Here is a 26,472-nt window from a genome sequence, read left to right as displayed (position 1 = left end):
GCACTGGACATTGCTGGTGCTTTCGACCGGGTGTGGCACCAGGGCCTCTTAGCAAAACTTCAAGCACTGGGAATTGCAGGCTCTACGCTATGTCTCCTCAGTGATTACCTTCATGGTAGATCTCTAAGGGTAGTTCTCAATGGAACGGAATCAGCAAGACATCCTATTGGGGCAAGTGTTCCACAAGGAAGCGTGCTGGGACCATTGTTATGGAATGTCTACTTCAACGACCTTCTTCATCTCATCCCAGAATCCCATGCATATGCAGACGACTGTACACTGACATTCACTTATCCAAGAGAAGAAATGCCAGCTGCACTAAGCTACATCAATCACCAGCTAAGAGCTATATCAGCTTGGGGAAATAGATGGCAAGTAACATTTGCACCTGAGAAAACGCAAATGATGATGGTCTCTAGGCACCATGATGGCAATGCTGGTGCAGTAGTAAGGATGAATGGGAGGGTGTTGGCACCTGGAGAAGTTGATATCCTTGGGGTGAAATTTGACTCCAAACTGACCATGAAAAACCACGTTGTAAATCTTGCAAACAAGGCAGCCAGGAAACTTACAGCACTTCGCCGTATCTCGCATCTGCTTGACAGCAGGGGCTGGAAGATTTTGTACGAGGCACAAGTACGCTCACACCTTGAGTATGCTCCACTTTCTTGGTTCGACTGCCCCTCTTATCATCTGCGACTGCTTGACAGAGTAGAGAACAGAGCAAGACGTCTCATCTCTCGCCTGGATCAATCCTGGATAGATCTAAGTTCAGCAGAGCCTTCAACACAGGAGGGATGTGGGTGGCCTTACTGTTATGTACAAGGCCAATATTGAATCCAATAAAACTAGGGATCCTTAACCTTGTCAAACCCTGTGTAAAAAAAAAGAGAACGAGAGAGAGAGAGAGAGAGAGAGAGAGAGAGAGAGAGAGAGAGAGAGAGAGAGAGAGAGAGAGAGAGAATTAGCTGCTGGCCCTGTCTCTTGCCACTTACCTGATTCCCTTCTAGCTTCCCTGGCTCTGTCATACCTACTCTTAAAACTATGTATGAAGCATACACATCTACCACTGACATTTCCAGGTCATTCCGGTAGAGAATTTCGGTCCTTTATTATATATTTATTTTCCCTAATATCTATGCATCATCTACAAACACATCTGTATATTTTTAATATAGAAATACAATGAATAGTAACGAAATAGCTAAGAATTGGATTGGCTGGGTCACAAATATTACTATTATTATTACGATTATTATTAAAATCATAACCAAGCGCTAAAAACGTAAGGGTCAGGGTCACAGAGAGAGCAACGTCACGCCTGCACAATTCAACAAATTTTCCACTAAATTTCACATTCTTGGTCTCATTAACATTAGAAAAAGATTCTCTACTATTCTGGAGACTACATATTTTTTTTTGTGAAAAAAATCAGTATAGATAGGACTTTTAATTCTGTGTGGTGAATGCTGCAACAAGGAGAAGGCTGGAGGTAGTGGAGAGATGCGTCTGAGGGCTATGTGTGGTGCGAATATTATGCAGAGAATGTGTGGCTTGGAGATTAGAAGGTCCGGGGTTTCCAGAAGTATTATCCAGAGGGCAGAGGAAGGGCTGTTGAGTTTGTTCGGACATTTAGATAGGATGGAACATAATAGAAAGATTTGAAGAGCATATAAATCTGTAGTGGAAGGCAGAGTAGGGGGCGTCCTAGGAAAGATTGGAGGGAGATGGTAAAGGAGGTTTCGCGTACAAGGGGCTTGGACTTCCAGCAAGCGCGTTAGATACGACCAAGTGGAGACGAATGGTTTTTATGACTGGACGTGGTGTTGGAGTGTGAGCAAGGTTTCATTTATGAAGGGATTCACGGAACCCGGTTAGCCGGAACTTGAGTCCTGGAGGAGAGAAGTACACTGCCTGCACTCTCAACGAGGGATGTTGTGTTGCAACTTTTTAACTATAGTGTAGGTGCGCCTCTGGTAAGACAGTGATGGAGTGAATCATTATGAAAGTGTTTCTTCTTTTGCTGGTCACCCTCATGGTGTGAAACGGCCGATATGTTAAAAAAATAATACTGAAAGAGTAAAACCTTCATGTGTTTATCTCACGACATTACCTTTAGTCTGACTGTTGTCTATCCTGTACTGGTTTCTTGGGGAAAGTAAATAATATTAGTTTAGCTGGTACGACCAGTGTGTTACTCTGTAATAACTCCTTTGAAAAGTTCTGAGTTGTGTAAATGTTATTTTGACTGATTTATTTTCTCTCTCACATTTTGCAATTACCCTTAAAATTCACAATATGTTCTGGAATGCTGAAATTTTCACTGCATTTCATAATCTCATTTCTATATTATTTTTTTTTTCTTTGACTCTCTTCTCGATTTTCTTTTTTTTTATCTCTACTAGAAAAAATTTTCAAATCCTTTTTAATTCTAGAATAATATTAAGATTTACTAGTAAATATCTTTACCACTCTTATGCTAAACAGAAGGTTAAACAAGTACATGAATGAGTGTGACTTGGACCTAACTAGCTTGGGCCAGTAGGCCTTCTGCAGTGCTACTTATGTTCTTATGTATTATATTCTTCAGTTTTAGCTCTACACTCTTCCATCCTTCCCTTCTCCTTCTCTAATAACAAATTCAGAGATAATCTGATAATTATAATAATAACTAAGCGCTAAACTCACAAGGGTCAAAGATATCCTGAGTTAGCTATACCTAGGTACACATATCTTCTCTTTCGTATATTCAGGATAACTATCTTCTAATTTTGCTTTGAGCTCTTCCAGACCTTTATTCTCCTCTTTATCATCCTTATTTTTAGCTAGTTCCTTTTCTATCTTCAGTATTAATTTCCTTTGAGAATACACTGTTGTTCGTCTCAATCTTCTATGTTATGATTGTAGCAAATTTATCCACAATTTTAGCTTGTACCTTTTCAACAATTTCTCTCATTGCCTGAGTTTCTGTTAACGTGATGGAACTGATGTTCTAATTCTATGTTTTGCTTAGTTACTCCTACGTAATTATCTTCCATTTTTTTTGCACTCTTCCAAATAATTAATTTCTTTGTCTATATCATTCTTATTTTTAAGTGATTTATGATTTATCTCTACTCATTTTTAGCCAATTTCTGAACTATTTCTTCTCTTCTCTTTGTTATACGAGTTTGATTTTTTTTTAGTTTGATGTATTTGTTGTATTGATACTTTCCAAACTTGTGTCTCGTATTTTTTTATCACTACTTTTTATCACTATTTTTTATCACTATTTTTTATCACTATTTTTTATCACTATTTTTTATCACTCATTTTTTATCACTCATTTTTTATCACTCATTTTTTATCACTCATTTTTTATCACTCATTTTTTATCACTCATTTTTTATCACTCATTTTTTATCACTCATTTTTATCACTCCTTATTTTTGATCACTCCTTATTTTTTATCACTCCTTATTTTTTATCGCTCCTTATTTTTGATCACTCCTTATTTTTTATCACTCCTTATTTTTTATCACTCCTTATTTTTGATCACTCCTTATTTTTGATCACTCCTTATTTTTTATCACTCTTTATTTTTGATCACTCTTTATTTTTGATCACTCCTTATTTTTGATCACTCCTTATTTTTGATCACTCCTTATTTTTGATCACTCCTTATTTTTGATCACTCCTTATTTTTGATCACTCCTTATTTTTGATCACTCCTTATTTTTGATCACTCCTTATTTTTGATCACTCCTTATTTTTGATCACTCCTTATTTTTGATCACTCCTTATTTTTGATCACTCCTTATTTTTGATCACTCCTTATTTTTGATCACTCCTTATTTTTGATCACTCCTTATTTTTGATCACTCCTTATTTTTGATCACTCCTTATTTTTGATCACTCCTTATTTTTGATCACTCCTTATTTTTGATCACTCCTTATTTTTGATCACTCCTTATTTTTGATCACTCCTTATTTTTGATCACTCCTTATTTTTGATCACTCCTTATTTTTGATCACTCCTTATTTTTGATCACTCCTTATTTTTGATCACTCCTTATTTTTGATCACTCCTTATTTTTGACCACTCCTTATTTTTTATCACTCCTTCCTAATCTATCTGGTTTTCCTTCATTTTAGTCTCGGTCTCTTCATTTGTCAGTTTTTTCACTGCTCGTGTATAAGTCTGCCTATGTTTTAATATGGTGTCTTACGTTATAATGGAAGCTATTGGTCCCTGTACCTCCATTATTTTTATCTTATATAAGATGTATGGGAGTTGGTGGGTGTGTGGGAGTTGGTGGGTGTGTGGGAGTTGGTGGGTGTGTGGGAGTTGGTGGGTGTGTGGGAGTTGGTGGGTGTGTGGGAGTTGGTGGGTGTGTGGGAGTTGGTGGGTGTGTGGGAGTTGGTGGGTGTGTGGGAGTTGGTGGGTGTGTGGGAGTTGGTGGGTGTGTGGGAGTTGGTGGGTGTGTGGGAGTTGGTGGGTGTGTGGGAGTTGGTGGGTGTGTGGGAGTTGGTGGGTGTATCTAGAGTCGGTAATAAATTAGTTGCTAGGTAGGTGGGTCAACGAGAAAGCTTTCAAAATATCTTGAAAAAAAAAATAACCACAAGAGATTATTAATCACAGTTCATTACCTTGAATAAATGACTGGTTGCATGTGGCATCACAACAGCTGACAGTAGACGGTGAGAGTCTTGCAGGATTCAATACTGGGTGTAAGGCTGTCATCTGTTTGTCCGTATGAGGCGACGTTTGTTGACAACAAGGTAAGTTTTGCTGATAATTATGGTGCTCGTGCTGCTGCAGCTGCAGCTTATGCTGTTGCAGCTTATGTTGCTGCTGCTGCTGCCACTGCTGCTGTTGGTTCTGCTGCTCTACTAGTTGCTGGATGTGTGGCTGACCATGATATATAACGTGAGACGTCAATCGTGATGGTGAATGGCAGGGAGAGTAATATTTTGGGCGAGTTTGCCTTGATACGTAACTTTGAGAGCTGCTGCTGTGATGTGATGATACAGACTCTCGATCATCTTCTGAATACGGATTAAAAGGCTTTTGATGCACCAATAAATGTTCACAACTGCTACTGGTCACTGGGCAAACATCCGGCTTGTCTAAACGCACTCCAGCAGCCGCTTCCGTGGAAGCCTTTTTCTCTAGCTTCGGAGAGCTTATAAACATTGCTTTGGATCCCAGACCATCAGAAGGCAACTGATCATTTGCATGAATATATGTATCACTTTGGACACTTATCCCTTCATTGAGTAACGGGCTTATACTTCTAGGCCTGGGACTGGTAGCAGCTGGTGGAGTGATGGAGGAGTCAGGTGGTTCTACAGTGATATGTGGGCTGATAAGGCTGGTTTGTTCACAGTCCTCTTTTGTCTGGCTTTCTAGAGGCTGAAAAAGCGAGATTAAGAGAATGATAAGACAATATTTAAGGGAACACTGACTTAATCTGTTCAGATTTAATAATATAATTCTTAATTATTTTATGAGTATCGCATGATACACTTTGTTAATTATTTCTTAAGTATCGTATGATATACTTTGTAAATTATTTCACAGGTATCGTGTGAATGTGTAAGTTGAAGTTCCATATTTACAAAATTTACTGGGATAACTAAAATATGTTAATGATTCGTTTATGTGAAGCATACTAATGAATTTTGATAACGTTCTGGTGGGTTTTAAAGCAAATCTCAAATATATAACAATTAAGAAGTTACTCTCATTAACATGCATCACGATGCTATGATAAACGACACACCAATATAAACATCACGTTGAATACTCTCACCTTATATTCCTGGACTGGAACCTCGTTAAACGAAGTTAACGGAAGATCATCTCCGTTTTCGGTGGCTATAGAAGTTGGAGTATAAATCTCTAAAGCCGTTGTTTTGCTTGAAGAAGCTTGAAAATGTAAGAAAAACAAATGAAGAGATGACTAAAAAATTGGTTTAATTTTAGAGACGTTACTGAAGTATTAAATAAAATTATTAATAACAAATAAAAATATGTCTGAGATTTTTTTTAATATTTATTTTGCTCGAGTCGCGTCCAAAAAGAAATTATTGTAGTTAACTGCATAAGAAATCCTACTTAATAGTTTGTCTAAATCTCTTAAGTAGCATTTAAGTATAAGGATTAGTTTGCCTGAAATATCTTGCATATTAGTGATTTGTTTTTTGTGTCTACCAATACTTTATTACATGCTAACTATATTATTTGTACCGAATAAAGATATAAAAACCGTATTAAGGATTTTTAAATTAACGTAATTACGAATTTTAACTTAAAAGTGTATTTCATTAAACTTTCAGTAAATTATGATGCAACTAAAATCAAGTGTACTTTAGTAGATGCAGTAAAGTGTACAGTGTACACACTGCTATACTCTGATGTTTATAGAGGCAACAATATTCTGATGTTGCTCTCGTGTACGTGATGTTTACACCCGCGAGGGTGACTACTGTAATGTTATTTAAATTACTGTACTTTATCGGAGTCTAAAATATGGAAAGATTGTGTAGGTTGTGTTTTAATTTTGAGAAGCGACGACACTAAATGTAAATGAGGTTTTTAGAATTTACTATTGTTAAATAATTATTTAATTTCAAGGTTCGAAATTCGGGGCACGAAGTGGCTGTATTTTAAATTCGAAGAATTTTATAATACGTTAGGCAAATGGATACATGTGCAACTTAATGCGACATTTTATTGTGGCAACGTTTCGCTCTCCAGGAGCTTTGGCAAGCTCTTATTTGACAAAACTCCTGGAGAGCGAAACGTTGCCACAATATCTCATTAGTTTCACCTGTGTCCTTTTTAAGTAGGATTTCTTATTGTCGGTAATTGTACCAACATTATTACAATATCACAATAGGATCCTTCCTTCTTCCCGTTCCAAGTTGGGTAGATAAATCTTCCGTTACCTGACATATTTCTTTTAAGAGCCAGTCTTCTAACGAAACACACAATTATCGCAACATTGAGAACCACAAGGGCCGCTGCCGTCAGTGAGATGAGTAGCAGCATCAGTAGAGGTACCCGAGGTTGTTGGCTATCTATGTTGCTGCTGCTGCTTGCTGCTTCTTCCACAACGCCTACAAAATACAACAGGAATTGTATATCAGGTGAGGATGAGGTATGCGGTTCTGCATAATATACTCTTATCCACAATAAGAAATCTTTCGTAGTTCACAACTAGTGATCTAAGAATGTTTGACAAATCTTCAAAAAAAATTGTATGTGCAGTTATTATTAGTAGTATAATCGTAACTAAGAGCTAAACCCGTAAGATTCATATAGCTCTGTAGGGTAGGGTGTGCTAAAATGTGTAATATGCTTGATCGGAGACCAGCGAGGGTGAAGAATATAACGGAGGCAGAGTTAGCAAGGTCTGTGAGGAGTGCTAAAGGAAGTATAAACAAAGGTTGGGCAATAAATATGTCGCTGTCAAAAAATCAAAGAGGGAGTCCGTGTCAAAGGTGGGACTGTCAGCGAGGAGGCAAGATAAAGTAAGAGTGTTAGAGAGGTGACGACGTCGAAGGTATATTCTGCGAGCTCGCTGGTAGACAGGACAGTCCAATATAATGTGGCAAACTGAAATTGGAACCTGACGATTCGCACAGAGTGGAACTGGGCGCCTCTCCGTAAGATACCCACGAGTGAAACGTGTGTGCCCGATGCCAAGACGGGAGGGTGTAGTCTCCCAACCACGACATCGATAAGAAGACCAGAAATCTAAACCCGGCTTGACAATATAATTTGTTATGAATAAACTCAGACCAACGTTGATGCCAAAGGTTTCAAAAGTAGCTAGAGATTACAGCAAAATAGTCTGAGAATGGAATACCTTTTTATGAAACTGGAATGTCGTGTTCCACGTGTTCTGCCTGCTCGTTGCCCTTAACATCCACATGACCAGGGACCCAGCAGGAAACGATTTCTTTGTTTTTCCTAGAAATACGGCACAACCAAAGAACCAAACTAATAGGGGATGAAGCGACTTAAACTTTTTGATGGCCTTCAAAGCACTAAAGGAGTCTAAAACTACCACAGTTGTTGAAGTAGGCTGGTCGCAATACGGATAATCGCTATATGAATAGCATACAGTTCAGCTGTGAAGATGCTAGCCGAGTCTAATAAATGACCTCGTACAACACTGTCCTGGAACACTGCTGCAAACCCGACACCGTCAGAGGATTTAGAATCATCAATGTAAAATGCATGGGAATGAGACCGGAAGTGGTTAAGAAAAAGTGAGCGAGAAGCAACTGTAGGTATTTGAGCTTTCGTGGACGGCAGTGGGGAAGACCAGACTCGAACTGTCGGAACCTCCCAAGGGGGAAGGAAAACTGGAGAGAAGTCAAGAGCAAGTGAATACGAAGAGAAAAGGACGGAGTAAATAGGGACGACGATCAAATAATGGCCCTCTACTAACATCCGTTACCATCATGCATGTAGAAGGATCGAGAAGGTCATGAGAGAGGCCAAAATGTCAGAGGCAATGAGCATCACGTAGCCTTTGTATACAGGCTCTCGGCAGGTGAGGAACAAAAAGAACCTAGACAAAAATGTAATCCCTAATGATGGATGGGATCAAATTTAAAATGAATTGCGGGAGAGGTAGCATAATATATCTGCATAATATATCTGGACACCATAGTCTAGTTTCGATAAAATTAGGGCTGAATGCAGCCGATGAGAGTTCGACTATTCATCCCATGAAAGATGAGCGAAGGTCTTAAGGAGTACAACCGGCTATGGGAAAAATGCTTTCAGGAAGGGAATCTGAGGTTACCAGGACAGCCGGTGATCAAACAGAAAACCGAGAAATCTGACCGTATCACGTTCAGGGATCCAGGAACCATACAGGTTTAACGGAGTATCAGAGATAACAGAACGTGTAGTAAATGTAATGCGGTGCATTTTAGTACCAGAAAAATGTAAACCCATGAGGAACACGGGCGATATCATTCTGGTGAGAGGCTGCTACTAGGTGTCAGTCAGCGCCTGCACGAGCTATAACAAAGTCATCAAGTGATGACCAAATATTCGATCGTAGAACAGAGGCCAGGATATATCAGCCTGGATATAGTCAAGGGAAAGCAGATTATCAACCCCTACAAGGAAATGTCTCTCAGACAAGAAGTTTTTAAAGAAAAATGGCAGATTGTGGTTACTAGCCAAGATATTACGAACACAAGGTATCTAAACGGAGTAAGGGGTCGATAGTGCAGCAACCTTTTCGAAAGCCTATTTTGACGAGTGGAAAGACTATTGTGTCTCTCTAAATACCACAATAAAGGTCTATTTACTTGACGTTCCATCAGACTGCAAACTGCACTAGTAAGAGCGATTGGTTGATAATCGGAGGCATCATGACCCGAAGTACTCGGTTTGAGAAAAGGCAGAACCACGGCAGTTTTCCATGGATGGGGAAGAAGCCCTTGCTACCAAATAAGATTAAGAAGATTAAAAAGGGCTGACGGGTGTAAATGCTGGTGCATACTGATAGGATTACCATCAGGTCCAGCTGCCGACGACTAGCAAGTGGTAAGTGTTGACTCAAGTTCCAGAAGGTTATAAGACTTCTCTGTGTAAAGGCGGCAACTCTCTGCTAGACTTGGAGGAAAGAAACGAGGGCATAGATAAAGCCCCCGAGAGATACGGACAAAATTACTTTCAATAGCTGTGGCAACCTCAGTAGTATTTTCAGTGTTGACACAGCAACACTGAGAACGGGACCCGAATCTGTACCTCCCACTTAATTTCTGAACATTTTTTCCAAACTACATTCATACAGGAAGCAGAAGTGACTTTAGAAACATAATCCCGCCAAGAAATGCATTTAGTTTCTCGTATTACACGCCCGGCAACCGCTCTCGTACGCTGAAAATCAAGCAGCAGCTCAGTGGTCATATTGTAACGATATCGACCCCACGAAGATTTCAATCACAAGACCACCACCACCGGCACGCATTTCCGAGTGTGTCTACCTGAGGTGTGAGGGATTATGTGTGAAGCCGAGGTTAAAATTAGGCTTCACCATGGCTTTTTTTTAGGCTTTGCTGTCATCGAACCTGTATTTTTTCCTGATCTGAGAGCGTGTTCGGTGACAGAAAGAGGGATGGGAAACATATTCATGCTCAAACATGGCATGTTCCGCCATGGTCTGCTGTTGCATAACGTCAGTAACTTGTTAAAGTTTTTTGTTTTTACTATAGGTGCTGCTGCAGACGAACATCAGGTGGCCCGGTGGCCTGGTGGCTAAAGCTCCCGCTTCACACACGGAGGGCCCGGGTTCGATTCCCGGTGTGTGGAAACATTTCGACACGTTTCTTTGCACCTGTTGTCCTGTTCACCTAGCAGCAAATAGGTACCTGGGTGTTAGTCGACTGGTGTGGGTCGCATCCTGGGGGACAAGATTAAGGACGCCAATGGAAATAAGTTAGACAGTCCTCGATGACGCACTGACTTTCTTGGGTTATCCTGGGTGGCTAACCCTCCGGGGTTAAAAATCCGAACGAAATCTTATCTTATCTTAAGGATCGATGTGACAAGCAACATACGGTGAACTTGATGAGATAGTTCCCTTGATTGTCTGGGAAGATCTGTGACACTCGGTAAACAGAGCTGGAGAGTTGGAAAGGATGTCTGTGAGTGAAAGTGTGCAATACCGTGATTTTGGGATAACTTTCTTTTCTAGTCAGTCAGGAGAGAAAGTTGTTTCCCGATTCTCTATGCATTAGTTAGAAAGTTGACTTTTTTTTTTAAACAGTTTGAAAATTAGCAGAAAAAAAAAATATGGCACAGCCCAAAATTAACACCAAAATACTTCACACTAAGATATATCAGCCTTCAGGGTTTGAAGCCGATCAGAAGGGGCATTCACTTATTAAATGGGAAACAAGTGACTAAATAAAAGTGCAAATTGAAATTTATACAGCTCAGAGTGACAAGCGATGTGGTAAACGTTTGAAGCCGATAAGAAAAATCATTCTTCAGTAACTGATTCCAACGCTTCAGTAAAACCCCAAATTTGCAGCTACTCGGGCTGAACTTATTAGGCATCATTCTTCTCATAGAATATGATAATTTGAAGCCAACCAGGAGAAGCATTCTTTAGGTATTGAGTAAAAGTGAATATCACTATTTATTCAATAAAAGTGGGACTAATGCCACCCAATAACATCATGAGCCTTCTGGTCAAAAAAAAAAAAAAAAAAAAAACAGCAGTGGTGAAAATTTGAAGCCTATCAGAAGAGTGATTCTTCAGTTATAGCATTGCTTCCAGTGATTCCATTTTTTTTACTATATTTATTAAATCAACAAATTTGCTGCTCGTAAACAAAACTTAACGGCAACTATCTTGACCTTAAGACGAATGAATCATTAAATACTGTAGAAGTTCAGAAGAGGTAAACTGAAATAATATTTTACATATAAATGGTCTAACCTGCATCTACTTGACTCTCTCTCCTCCATCGTCGAAGGAGAAGGCACAGTGTTCGATCCTTTGTAGCTACGAACGACCGAACCCTTGATCGTTTTTAGCTACAAACGATCGAGGGTTTTTGAAGTTATCAGAGCCATTCCAGGATGCTGGGAGTGGGTTCAACTCCTCTGGTCATTGTGATCGTGAATATTCCTATTATTTCCAGTATCTGATCTTTGTTACCGTATACATACTGCGTGAGGCTCCCTCGAGTTACGAGCGAAATAAAATCTAAAAATCAGAGAAATGAAAAAGAGGGGAAAAAAGAAAACTCAATCAATCTCTTAATATTCACATCTGGGGTACCTAATTAACACTATTTTCTTCATGAAGACTACAAGCCTAAACAGTCTTTTTTTGTTTTTGAAACAGGCTCAGTCTTCAGTGCAATTATTAGTCGTATATACGTGGAATATCTAAGAGACTGAAAATTTGCATCCTGCATCATGTGACATGACTAAGGTATGTTTATATCTCAGTCAACATCCCAGACACGTCAACACTAAGACTCTCCTCATCAACATGAATTCTGTGGAGTCCTCTATCAAGCTTACCACTGAGGAAGGCAACACAAGGGAGAGCGGAAAAGTTGGCAATACACTTACCTGGGATTTACCTTGAGGGGGTTTGGGGGGTCAACGCCCCCGCGGCTCGGTCTGAGACCAGGCCTCATCGTGGATCAGGGTCTGATCAACCAGGCTGTTATTGCTGGCCGCACGCTTGATTTCAAAATCTACAGCAAATAGAAGAGAACTTGTACATTGTTATTCCCATCATGACGAGGGACCAAGCGTGGAATCATGTTCGGATTCTTATAAATTAAGAGTCCATAGGATTTCTTCCATTCCTGAATCTCCCGAGGAAGAATAAACTCCATCAGTAAAGTGCTCGTCAATTAAATATAACTATGGACTGTACTAAGAAAACCGAGATCTTTACCAACTCTAATTCTGACACTTGATTTTGTAGATGTACTGCATTTCCAGGAGAGAGAATTCCCCACAGGGGTGGTACCAAGGACACGGGGAAATGTCTCACAATGGTGGGACCAAAGATACATGGAAATAATGTCTCACAATGGTGGGACGAAAAACACAGGGAAATAATGCCCCACAAGGGTGGTACCAAAGACACAGGGAAGGGGGGAAGGAGGGAAACTGAAGGACAAAACACACCTTGGAAGGAAAAATGAAGTTACCTTAGAACCCTCGTGACCTGACCTGATCTTTTCTTCTCATCCTCTCCCTACTTCTCCTTTCCCATTTTTTTCTTTTTCTCTGTCTTCCTTTCGTCTGCCTAGGTGTGTTCTGTCCTGCATTTTTTCCCTGTGTTGTACTTCCAGTTAACCAAACGAGCAAAACCCATTTCAGTAATTTAACCAAAGTCAATATCACCAATATTTCACCAATAATCGATAAGACTTAGTCAAAAAGTAGGGAAAATCAATGAACATCAGTGTTGGCGTTGATGCTATACCGTGACGAGGAGGTGACACAGTTTTTGCACAATAAACGTCCATGGACTTAGATACGAGTCAGCAAACATTTACTCATGCCCGAGGGAGAACCCTACTAACTCGTGCACCCTGACCACGGAACAGGAGGTGTTAGAACCCATGGCTATAGAGTTTTACAACTCCAGGCCAGTGCGTAAGCCCCTGAGTCAGCTGCCTACAATAAGATTCATCCAACTAGGTATATTTATACACTACAGGTTAGTGTATAAATATACCTAGTTGGGTGAATCTTCTTGTAGCCAGGTGGCCCAGCGGCTTACGCACCGGCCTAGAGTTTTACGACTCACTTGCCATGGGTTCTAACACCACCTATACCGTGTTTTGTTTTTTTTAGCAATCGTGTGTAACTCACGCAGCCTACACTGCAGTACCAAGTTCCACCTAATGGAAATCCCTGTGACAAGACTTTGTCACAGCAGATTATGTCGAAAATCAACGGAAATAGCCACTACCACTTCCTAAAATTCAGGATCGTTCAGAATCCTTGAAGTCATAACGAGGTTTATTCTTCCAGCATCTGACTGAAGGAAAAATGATAACATCGTTATCTCTTAAGTTTGTGTGACTCCTAAAACGGTAGTGGTTATTTTTATTACTTACGAAGGAACGTTATAACGAGTTCCTATACTCATCTAACGTCTTCTTCCTCTTCTATTTAGGGTTGGAATTATTGACCTCCATGACTTATCTCCATGATTGACCTTCCTGACTTGTCTCCATGGCTGACCTCCCTGACTTACCTCCATGGCTGACCTCCCTGGCTGACCTCCCTGGCTGACCTCCCTAACTGACCTTCACGACCTACTTACTTACCTTCATACTTTTAAAAGAGAATTAAAAAGACGTCCTTGAGAGGCCTCCATGAGAGATCTCCCTATCTGACCTTTAAGATTCCACCCTTCTTGACCTTAAAGAGTCCTCCCTGAGAGGCCCCCAGCTTGTCTGACCTTGAAGAGTCTTGAGTGACCACACTGACCTTGCTTAGAGAACTCTCAGAGACCCCTTGTAAATTTGCGTTTAACTGTGCTAATAAGTAACCAGAAGGCGAGATAAATTCTCCTTCAGGGTGTAACTCAGGATCTTCAGCACAATAAAAACGACTCGCTGGAGCGATCTTGGTTCCGACGACTTAGAATTATTTACAACTGTAAATAACAAAAAAGGCACAATACCGTGACTGGAACAATACACAAATAACCCGCACATAGAAGAGAGGAGCTTACGACGACGTTTCGGTCCGATTTGGACTATTTACAAAGTCACACTGACTTTGTAAATGGTCCAAGTCGGATCGAAACGCCGTTGTAAGCTCCTCTCTTCTATGTGCGGGTTATTTGTGTATTTACAACTGTACTTACGTAAAGAAATAATATATAAAATTATAAAAAGAAACAATAATGGCAAAAAAATCATACAAGTTACTTAAAACTGCTCCAAATTTAGCATATTGAATAAAAAGACATGTATTATGGCAGGTCTGATAAGCTATTTAAAATTACAAAAACAATTTTTATAACACAGATGAACTCCATACCAGGAAACTTCTTCATCATCGTTATCCTACTTATCACCATACACACTAGTGGTGTGTCGAATATCCGCATCCGCATAACATCCGCAGAATTTCTTACAACCACATCAACATCCGCAGAATTTCTTACAACCACATCAACATCCGCAGAATTTCTTACAACCACATCAACATCCGCAGAATTTCTTACAACCACATCAACATCCGCAGAATTTCTTACAACCACATCAACATCCGCAGAATTTCTTACAACCACATCAACATCCGCAGAATTTCTTACAACCACATCAACATCCGCAGAATTTCTTACAACCACATCAACATCCGCAGAATTTCTTACAACCACATCAACATCCGCGGAACATCCGCACAATTTCTTACATCCGCAAAGTAAGACATCTTCAACATCATCCGTGGATATCTAAATTTTCACATCCGATATATCTCTAATACTCACCCGCCCGTCCCGTGCAGGTCAGTCTCAAATACAACCTACCCAACATTCTCCACCTGACTCTCCACACTATATATACTCACGCACTCTTTACCCAGGTAGATCTGTTTGTGACTTATTAAAGTCCACTCTATGGGCGAAACGTGACCAATAAAGGGTCGCATTATACCATGTTGGTATTTTATACCTTTTATCTCTATAATCCACAAGAAATTCATAGTAAACCCATAAAAATTTTCACATAATGTTTAACGTTACGTAAAGAGAAAGTCACAATACTGAAGCTTGTTTGTTTCTCATACAGAAAAAAACAACAACATCAGAATCACTTGGAGATGAAGCTCAGAATGATCAGTTTATTGACTTTTCTTTGGAAAGTAACATAACCTTAATAAAATTTCAGTATCATTGCCTCACGTTTATGTACGAATATTTCTGACTTAAGAAATCGTAATGACACGATTGCAAATAAACCATACCCCCGGCCGGGATTGAACCCGCGGTCATAGAGTCTTATTGTGGCTAGCTGGTCTAGTGGCTAACGCGACGGGCTGGAGTTTTGAGACTATGACCGCGGGTTCAATCCCGGCCGGGGGTATGGTTTACGAATATTTCCCCTTGAACTGAAATTCACTTGGGAATTCCTGTGTGAATATATTGGTATGTAAACAAAACTTAAACAGAAAAATACAAAGCAACTGTGAATCAAAATGCAGAATGTAAATTTGTAAAATAAACAATTCTGAATGTACACATTCATAAAACAGTTAAAATATACATGCAGCAGCTCGTTCAAAAATATATACACCGTGTATTACTTGGTGTATATATAGTATAATGAAAGCACTTTAACCACTATTTTATTGACTAAAGCATTTATTACTGGTGGTGAACAGGTTATATGCAGCCTTATTGACCATCTTATATTCAGTCGGTTGTAAATCCAGTTAACCAATCAACCAGTTTCACCAAGATTAAAAATATATAAACGGAAAACGAAGAATAACGAGAAAGACCTTTGTTAAATAAAATCTACGGTAGCTACGCGATCAATATCTACAATGTATATATACGAGCCATCCAATTTATCATGCAGATATACAAAGCTCCGACACTCGGCTGGTGACTTACCGAGCATCGTGGCCCTGACACTCGGCTGGTGACTTACCGAGCATCGTGGCCCTGACACTCGGCTGGTGACTTACCGAGCATCGTGGCCCTGACACTCGGCTGGTGACTTACCGAGCAACGTGGCCCTGATCGGAGGAGAACTGAAGTTGGAGTGACCATATTCGTTGTAGGCGAGAATAGCAAAGGAATAGTCGGCGCCAGGTGTTAAATTCCTTATGGTTGTAGACGTCGAGTTACTGGTGGCAATATCCACAAACTGAGGACACAGAAGCACATTTAATAAAGAAAATATATGTGTATTAAACAAGCTAGGAATTAATAGTGCATCGGTAATATATATATATATATATATATATATATATATATATATATATATATGTATATATATATATATGTGTGTGTGTGTGTGTGTGTGTGTGTGTGTGTGTGTGTGTGTGTGTGTGTGTGTGTGTGTGTGTGTGTGTGTGTGTGTGTGTGTGTGTGTGTGTAGGTAGTAGGTTGGTAGACAGCAACCACCCAGGGAGGTACTACCGTCCTGCCAAGTGATTCTAAAACGAAAGCCTGTAATTGTTTTACATGACTGTAGGATTGCTGGTGTCTTTTTTCTGTCTCATAAACATGCAAGATTTCAGGTACCTCTTGCTACTTCTACTTACACTTAGGTCACACTACACATACATTTACAAGCATACATATACACACCCCTCTGGGTTTTCTAATATCTTCTTTCTAGCTCTTGTTCTTGTTTATTTCCTCTTATCTCCATGGGGAAGTGAAACAGAATTCTTCCACCGTAAGCCATGTGTGTTATAAGAGGCGACTAAAATGCCGGGAGCAAGGAGCTAGTAACCTCTTCCCCTTTATAAATTACTAAATTTGAAAAGAGAAACTTTTGTTTTTCTTTTTGGGCCACCCTGCCTTGGTGGGATGCGGCCGGTTTCTTGAAAGAAATATATATATATATATATATATATATATATATATATATATATATATATATATATATATATATATATATATATATATATATATATATATATGCCGTGCCCAATAGGTAAAACTGGTCAATTAGTAAGAACTCGTTTAAAATTAAGTCCTTTCTAAAATTTTCTCTAATACGTTTAAAACGACTGAGAGAAAATTTTAGAAAGGACTTAATTTAAAATGAGTTTTTGTTAACTGACCAGGTTTTACCTATTCGGCACGACATATATATAATCTAGGGTAAATTAGCCATGAAGTCAGTGACTGCTGTACATCTGTTGTTACTCACAGTAAACTGGAGAGATCCAAAGACGTCAGTGACAAACATTGATCATTTTAATCGTCTTCGTTGAAATCCTAAAAAAATATGACTACTTCTCTTATGGTGTATTCTCTCGTTCCTCTACGTCGTTTGACTTCACCGCCCTTACCATATTCAGTTATTTGTTCTATCCGCCATATTTAAAGTGCACTCCATTATAATCATAAAGCGCTAAACCCGTAACGGTCATATAGCGCCGCTTGTGGATCCCAATTTGGCAAAATTATAATCAGTCTTTATTTTTCACAACTTTTACTATGTCAGTCTTTTAACATGGTTAGAAAAACGTCACTTATTCTCTTCATTGCTAATAAACAACCGTCATTTTATTCTTTCACTATCATAATATTTTTATTACACGTGGAAACACGAAGCCTCATATCCACAAAGAATTGCTGAATAAATTTTCCTGCTGGTCTCTAAACATCGCAGCTTGTTAGGCTGTACAAAACTATCCATTCCTACGGAGGTTTCTCGACCGATAATTATCCATCATCCTATAAAACAACCATGAAAGGTCACTCTAGTTCTTTACACTCTATTCTTCAGTATTTTCTCAGCAATGTTTAGTCAGTGAGATGCGGTGGTTTACTTACCTCATAGTTGTGCGCATCACTGACGTGGTAACGCACAGTGTAGCCGGCAGGTTCACCTCCAGAATGGTTCTTCATCCATGTTATAATGGCAACACTTTTCGACACTGTTACAATCTGAAATGGAATGAAAACACTAAATGAAGAAACTGATGAAATGTGTTGCTATATTGCATCTAATTTTGCTGTGAAGAACTACACGGGAAAAGATATATGTAAACAAATCGGTGTTCGAAGATTAAGATACATGTATCTTCATTGATGATTGAAACGTTTCGCCTACACAGTAGGCTTCTTCAGAAGAGTTAGCAGAAGCAGTAAAGATGTGAAGACGATGTAATCAGTCCCTCACCCATGAAGACGTAGTTCTGAGGTGGTCAGTCCCTCAGCCTGGAGAAGAGCTTTGCTCCATAGTCGAACAATGTGAAGTTGAAGCAACAGTATGGAGGCTTATATACTGTCATAAAGTAAGGCTCAGCTCACTAGTGAAAGAAATAATGTAATCACTGAGAGATCAGATCATTATTAAATCCATTCCTGCAAGTGAGAAGTGTACTGAGCCTCACCTTTTGACAGTTTATAAGTTACTACACTGTTGCTTTAACTGCACACTGTTCCAGACTATGGAGAAAAACTCTTCTCCAGGCTGAGGGACTGACCACCTCAAAATTATGTCTTCAAGGGTGAAGGACTGATTACATCGTCTTCACATCTAACTCTTCTGCACTCAACTGAAGAAGCCTAGTGTTAGGCAAAACATTTCAGAATAAACATACCTATGTGTTGCATATATCTTACTTATCAACAACAAAGCTACCCAACTGTTGCACATGTGTCTTACTCTTCAAGTTGTCGGTATTATTATTTTCAACAAGTCAGTGTTTGCTTGAATTAGGGTGAAAGCGAGACATAGGAATTGACTAATATTTATTTGGCATGACACTGCACAATAAATTACATTTCCCGTGATATATTTGTAAGTTTTGTAGTTAAACTCCTCATCCACTCATTGAAAACGATGCAAAACACATTAGGGGTGGGAGAATGCTATTTGAGTTATAAAAAAGGAACACTGAAAAATTATGGGAAAAAATAGTGGATAATTCTGGCAACATGTTGATGTATTTAGCTTGTTTCTATCATATTTCTAAGTATCTTATTCAAAAAAAAATTTTTTTGTTCTTGCTGTCATCAAAAAGACATGCCAATTCTTTTTTTTTCCTCCAAAAATTACGATTTTTATGATTGTTTCATTCTAAATACACTACGTTGCAACTTCTCTGAGGACTCCATTCAAGTGCAGTGAGTGATAACAGCTCAGTCACATTTCAGGTGTGCAACATACTGAAATGTGGCGTGTCATGACCATAGAGTTTTACAAAAAATCTAGTACGTATATGTATAACTCGGGAATAAGTTGACATTATTTTCCATTTTTTGGCGAAAAGTATTTATAGGAGTGTCATGATTTTTGCATACGTTATTGAGTAACGATGATTCTACTAGTACCCATTGGGGATTTGCAATATTTTTACCGCTTTGTTTTTACAGATTTTTTTTTTCTCCCAAAAAATCATTAAAAAATAATAAACTTAAACATTTGTTATTATGCAAGCTATTGACATTTTTCAGTCAAACGGCGTAGGGTTAAAAATTGTCTATCCATCATCTTTCACCTGATGTTATCTAGAGCATTGTACATCTTCCCAATTTTGTAGAAAATGGAGAGTTCTATGCTCTATAGAATTTTGCTCTATTTTTTCTATCTTTTAAGGCAAAAAGTCACTGTTTAAGTCACTGAAAAAATTTCATTGAAATTGGACCCCAAAAAATAAAATCACTCCGATTACATTCTCCTACCCCCTAATTAGGCTTTCCAAGTTGGACTAAAGAAGCCACTGGCTGGCAAAATGTTTCCAGAATATACTCAATTGTTGCACAAGTGTCTCATTTATCTCCTGTCTGTCTTTTAAACCATTTATTCCAAAGAGACATAATAGGTTATATAATCCACAAGGTCGCATATTTACCCGGCCGGAGCACATCAGGTCTCCTGCCTGACGCTCGGTTTATAATACACTATGCACCATGGGAGCCCAAAATATAAATATCTCGCTGGTTTAAAAAAACACGTGAGGAAACACTAGGTTATATTTATTAGAAAACGTTTCGGTCCTAGGACCTTGATCACTTCTAGGAGCGATCAAGGTCTTATGACCGAAACGCTTTTAAATAAATATGCCCTAGTGTTTCTTCAAGTGTTTTTTTAAACCAATTTGTCGGTATCAATTACCAAGGTTTATACCAAACATCCCTCTGTTTTCCTTGATGTTGCTTAAAAACTCATAATTTCAGGCATGTTTTTACATTTATCCCGTTCCTGGTACTGAAGTTCAGCTTTGTCTCTCGACTTGAGGTGCTGATGCCAGTTGTGATGTTCCTCACGGGTGTTATTGATGTTGTCTAGCACTGATAGACCTGTAGGTGTTTCGTTTAGTCACAACAATGGGATGTTTACTATGCTTGCATAGTGTTAAACCTAGTTTGGCCCAGGTGACCTCCAGCACAGCTGCACCTGCACTCAAACAGCTTGACAGTGTGACTTGTAAATAGTCAGAGGAGGACCGAAACGTCGTCATAAACTTCTTTTTCCTATGTGCGGGTTGTGTATTGTTCCAGTCACGGTATTGTGCCTTGTAAGCCAAACCATGGGCGGGGTTAGAACCCGCGATCAGAGTCAGACCGACGCGCAAGCCAGTGGCTTACTATGCTTGCATAGTGTTAAACCTAGTTTGGCCCAGGTGACCTCCAGCACAGCTGCACCTGCACTCAAACAGCTTGACAGTGTGACTTGTAAATAGTCAGAGGAGGACCGAAACGTCGTCATAAACTTCTTTTTCCTATGTGCGGGTTGTGTATTGTTCCAGTCACGGTATTGTGCCTTGTAAGCCAAACCATGGGCGGGGTTAGAACCCGCGATCAGAGTCAGACCGACGCGCAAGCCAGTGGCTACTGCGTCGGTCTGGAGTTTTATGGCACTCTGATCGCGGGTTCTAACCCCGCCCGTGGTATGGTTTGTTTGCAATCGTGTCATTACGATTTCGTGAGTCATTGTGTCTTCTGTTCATTAACAGTTCACTCTCAGCTATGAACGTAACACTAGCATGTGGAGCCACTCCATGAGAACTAACACAATGTTTCTCATATCTACAAACATCTCAGTGTTGGCTGAAATACTGCACAAGTAAAGGACTCAACTGCTTATGTGTCCTTTTCAACAAGTGTCGGCGTCGTACCATTGTCTTCACTTGTCTACCAATCAGTTTTTGAATAAAACTTTCAATATTTTTGGTTGAATTTAGAGTGAATGTCTGTTTCCTGTACTGACGATGGTAAGTAACCTCATCTTCATTTTCTGTAACCAGTTTGTGATCTTAAGTAGTTGTCATGTCACTTATTTTCTTATCCAACGAAGGTTTTTCGTTTGTTTTCATTTTTTCTTCCTGCTTTGGGTGCATTTCTTTATCATGTATTGGTGTTTCTCCTTCCTTGTACAAATAATTTGGTCATTGCAGAAGTTAATCCTGGAAACTCAAGGTAAAGCTGAAGATACGAGGAACCACCGGCCAAAACTCCTTAGATGACAAAAAATAACAGAAATGACTCGCGATATCGTAATAACACGATAGAAAAGAGAACACAGAACGGGTGGGACTCTAACCCATGACAAGCAAGACTTTTTTTTTCTTTAAAGTTATGTCTTTTGCGTTAAATAAATGTAAATAATTATCTTAGCAAATTTAAAATTCGAATAGGCTTAGATAAAATATAATATAATTAAAATTTTCTGATAAAATTGTGGATATTATATAATTTATGAAAGAATATTACTACATGTTGTAATTAAAAGTAATTATTATATATGTAATGTGGTCATTAATAACCATTCGTTTGTGGATATTTACCAGTAGGTAATTCACTGTGATATTTATGCTTATTCCTGGACTGTCTAGCTATGACAGACTTACTTAACAAACCCATGGAAAGCCAGTCTATGAACCAGTAAGCCAGTGCACTGTCCAGTGTCGACCTAATTAGATTTATGTTCTGTAATCAGGTCCTGAGAGTAATGATTATCTTCCACTTCACTTGTAACTATAATTATTTCAATTAAGCCCTCGAGTCTGATTTAGCATATAATCATTATAAAGGAATTCCTCTTTCATTAGTTAGAGGTAGTTATTCTTTACCTTCCTGCAGCTACGACAGTCAATAATTTGATCAATATCGCTACTTAGACTTGCCCCACTACTACTACGTCTATCATTCCTACACTATTACTGCTTCTACCTTTTCAACCACTGTTACTACCACTACTATTGCCCCCTTCATCACCCTTGCTATCTCTTGTGCCATAACTACTTCCCCTACTTTCCACTACCACTACTCCTTATTCGTCTTCTCCCCCGTCTCTGTTCTCCTCGCCTGTGTATACTAGCTCGCTAACTTTTGGATGGGCCAAGACGGGCCGAAACATTGCCGTAAACTTTTCTCTCCTGTGTGTATAGGAAAGATTTTTCAGGACACAGGACAAATGTTTCCAGTCTCTAGGCTGGAATATTGCTGTACACTAAAGGCGACTTTCAAGGCAGGCGACATTGCACGGCACACTTAAGTACGATAAAGCACCTAAATTACTGAGAACGGTTGAAGTTCTTTGACTTGTATTCCCTGGAATGCAGGCGAGAAAGATACATGATAATATACAACTGGAAAATCCTAGACGGGTTAGTACCAAATTTACACAAGAAAATCACTCCCTACGAAAGCAAAAGACTCGGCAGGCAGTACATCATCCTCCCAATGAAAAGCATGGGCGCTGAGACAACACAATAAATGTCAGAGGCCCAAGACTGTTCAGCTACCTTCCAGCATACATAAAGGGGATTACCAATAGACCCCTGGCTGTCTTGAAGGCGCTGGACAAGCACTTAAAGTCAGTACCTGACCAGCCGGGCTGTGGCTCGTACATCAGTTTACGTGTGGCCAGCAGTAACAGTCTGGTTGATCAGGCGCTGATCCACCGCGAGGGTTTGTCACTGACCGGGCCGCGGGGGCGTTGACCCCCGAAACCCTCTCCAGGTATATGCGGATCTTAGTCATACAATGACCCGCCACTAGAGCTTCTGATCATCTGATAGAGACCTTCTACTGGCTTACCGGTTCACCGTTTTAAAATAAAAATTGTTATTAATAATATCGCTACTGTCACTTATTATACAGTAAATAATATATTACTCAGAGATTCAATATAAAATCGCCAAGAAAAAATCCAGGAAACCTGATACTTCTATGTGGGTCAGAAAAAAAAAATGATGCTGTGGTGAACCTGAGATCAAATTCTGTCAGTGGCTGAGAGATGCTGAGACACATCACAAGTTGTGATTGCCAGAACTCTCTCTCTCTCTCTCTCTCTCAGCAGTATGTCCTATGTAGCTATGTTTACATTTAGTTACGCTCACACATGCCAATTTCTGATGGTAATATGCCTAAATATATATTTTTGGTAACAAAATACAAAGCTTATACGTTCTGCCTGATATAGGAGTCTCCACACCTTTATTCAACAAAAAAAAAAATCCCTTTTTTAACCAAAAGTTTGGCTTAATATACACAAAGTCACTCACCTTGAAAAGCATCTTTTAATATTTTTTCCATCTACATAAATATTTGGATTTTTTTTTTCCAAATTTGCCAGAGTAATGATATTACTGCTAATGCATTATCATCCAATAATAATATTTTCGTATATATAATTATATTTAGTTCCTTTTGTATTATTATTATTATTATAATCAAGGGGGAAGCGCTAAACCCGGAGGATTATACAGCGTCTGGGGGGGGGGATGTGGAAGGCATTCAGGCTTAATTCGGGGAACTGGAGCACAGATCCAATTCCCTAAATCAAGAGCCCCTCACCAACATCAAGGAACCTTCCTTGAGGGGAGTTCCTTTTGTAGGGCTAACGTTTTCAATAAATTTAATCACATAATACTTACCTAAATTCAATTCCATCAATCATCTATTAATCCATTTGTTCAATTTATCTAATCTCACAGTCGTTACTTGCAGAGATTTTAATGACGATACTGAACATATATTTTGATATAAACCATACCCCCGGCCGGGATTGAACCCGCGGTCATAGAGTCTCAAAACTCCAGCCCGTCGCGTTAACGGGTTCAATCCCGGCCGGGGGTATGGTTTGTTTGCAATCGTGTCATTACGATTTCTTGAGTCGTTTTGATATACATTTTGTATTATTTGCAAACACGCTTATACATAGTTATTATTTCTGGCAAGTCACTGACGTACCTTAAAATTGATTGAGAGAAGCGAACTAATACTTATGGATCCCCACTTGTCATAGACTATAGTTTTTCCTCTTATTTATTCTCACGTTTTACAGTTTTTTCAAGCAAAACTGACACCAGTAATTAAGAGATTTTATTTTTTAGGTTTTCGTAATTTTTATCTCAGTAATAATATCTCGGTAATAATAATTTCATCTCAGTAATAATAATTTCATCTCAGTAATAATAATTTCATCTCGGTAATAATATCTCGGTAATAATAATTTCATCTCAGTAATAATAATTTCATCTCGGTAATAATAATTTCATCTCGGTAATAATATCTCAGTAATAATATCTCAGTAATAATATCTCAACGTTACTAAACTATTACGATAAGTTTAGTAGCTTTGTTATTCAGTTTTTTTTTTTTTTGAAAGGAAGTCGAACTGGTATCTGGATTTTTGTTCTCTCGCACACCTGCTGAATGCTTAAGCCCCTAACACCTAAAACCACCTTCACTCCTTCAACACTTTCTTGGCAGAACTCTGTTCTCCATTCCACCCTTAGTTTACGCACCCCTCTTATTTATCCTGTCTGCTCTATCGCACTAAATGCCCAAACCACTTTAAAAATCTCTTCAAAAATATTTCGCAACTAAACACAGTCTTCTAATTCCTACACAAATTCTTTACATAACAATCAGACCACTTAGTGCTGTCAGCCATGACATCTATAATGACTCCGTACGTCTTGTTGAAATATTTATACCTGGAGCATACCTGGAGAGGGTTTCGGGGGTCAACGCCCCCGCGACCCGGTCTGAGACCAGGTCTCGTGGTGGATCAGGGTCTGATCAACCAGGCTGTTACTGCTGGCCACACGCAAATCAACATACAGCCCGGCTGGTCAGGTACTGACTTTAGGTGCCTGTCCTGCACCTTCTTAAAGACACCCAGGGGTCTATTGGTAATCCCTCTTATATATGCTGGGAGGCAGTTGAACAGTCTACATGAAACAGCTGGTGCAACTATACTCTATTACCAATAAATTTTTGCCTCCATAAACAAACTTCCTTCTCACAAAATATACGTCAATATTGCAGCTACTTTTTTCCCCTCATCTATTTCACGGTTCACCTCCTCTTCGTGAACCATCTGCCAACACGTCACCTCACAAATATCTAACACATTAAATTTCTCCAGTCTCATCCTTCCAACCTGATATCCAATTTTTTGTTGCCTAAACATCCTTTTCATTGTAATTTTACTCATCTCTGTGCTCACCTACAGTTTCCTTTGATACTCGCGCTCCTAAACTCGCCTACAGGCAAATTTTATTGCAAATCTCATAAAAGATTGTCCACGACAAAGAGCTAATATCACTACTGCCATTTCAGAATAGATTCATTAACTTTTAATACCAAATATCTCTCATTAACTTTTAATACCAAATATCTCTCCAATACCCTCGTATTTACTTCATTTTACAACTCCACTTATAAATACATTAAACACCATTAATAACACCACACAAACCATACCACAGGTGGGGTTTGAACCCGCGGTCAGAGTCTCAAAACTCCAGACCGTCGCGTTAGGCACTTGGCCAGCTAGCTTCAATAAGATTCTACCAACTAGGTATATTTCTACACAATAGGAAGGTTAGAAATATACCTAGTTGGATGAATCTTACTGAAGCTAGCTGGCCCAGTGGCTAACGCGACGGTCTGGAGTTTTGAGACTCTGATCGCGTGTTCAACCCCCACCTGTGGTATGGTTTGTTTGCAATCGTGTCGTTACGATTTCGTGAGTCGAGTAACATCACACAACTCTGCCAAAGGCACATTTTTTGGAAGGAAACAAGAATCCTTCTCTCCTGTCTACCCCAAGTTCAGCGTCAGTCCTCATATACAAACATTAAATTATTTTTAATAACATTCTACCTATTCACATTACAATCCGCTCAGTTATATGTCTTTTCTAAATCACAATAGCTATATTTTGGTCCTTGCAAGTAACGAATCAAGTAACGGCATTTATCTCCCTGGAGTGTGTTCCGGGGGTCAACGCCCCCGTGGGCCAGGT

General features: G+C 39.2%; 1 protein-coding gene across 1 annotated transcript in view; it reads right to left on the bottom strand.

The window, feature by feature from the left end:
• The window catches only part of LOC128689846 (uncharacterized), a 66,742-nt gene that overhangs the window by 4,499 nt on the left and 35,771 nt on the right, over nucleotides 1-26,472 (bottom strand). Inside the window, exons 6-10 of the mRNA XM_070099002.1 lie at nucleotides 18,036-18,149; nucleotides 16,245-16,389; nucleotides 6,934-7,104; nucleotides 5,796-5,911; nucleotides 4,630-5,395 (exon numbers count right to left, since the gene is read on the bottom strand). Of these exons, the coding sequence (XP_069955103.1) occupies nucleotides 4,630-5,395; nucleotides 5,796-5,911; nucleotides 6,934-7,104; nucleotides 16,245-16,389; nucleotides 18,036-18,149 (1,312 nt within the window). The remainder of the gene's footprint in view (nucleotides 1-4,629; nucleotides 5,396-5,795; nucleotides 5,912-6,933; nucleotides 7,105-16,244; nucleotides 16,390-18,035; nucleotides 18,150-26,472) is intronic.

The sequence above is a fragment of the Cherax quadricarinatus genome, chromosome 66 (genome assembly GCF_038502225.1).
Source record: "Cherax quadricarinatus isolate ZL_2023a chromosome 66, ASM3850222v1, whole genome shotgun sequence".
NCBI lineage: Eukaryota > Metazoa > Arthropoda > Malacostraca > Decapoda > Parastacidae > Cherax > Cherax quadricarinatus.
The sequence above is the reverse complement of the archived record's forward strand: the minus strand, read 5'-3'. Positions and strand labels throughout refer to the sequence as shown.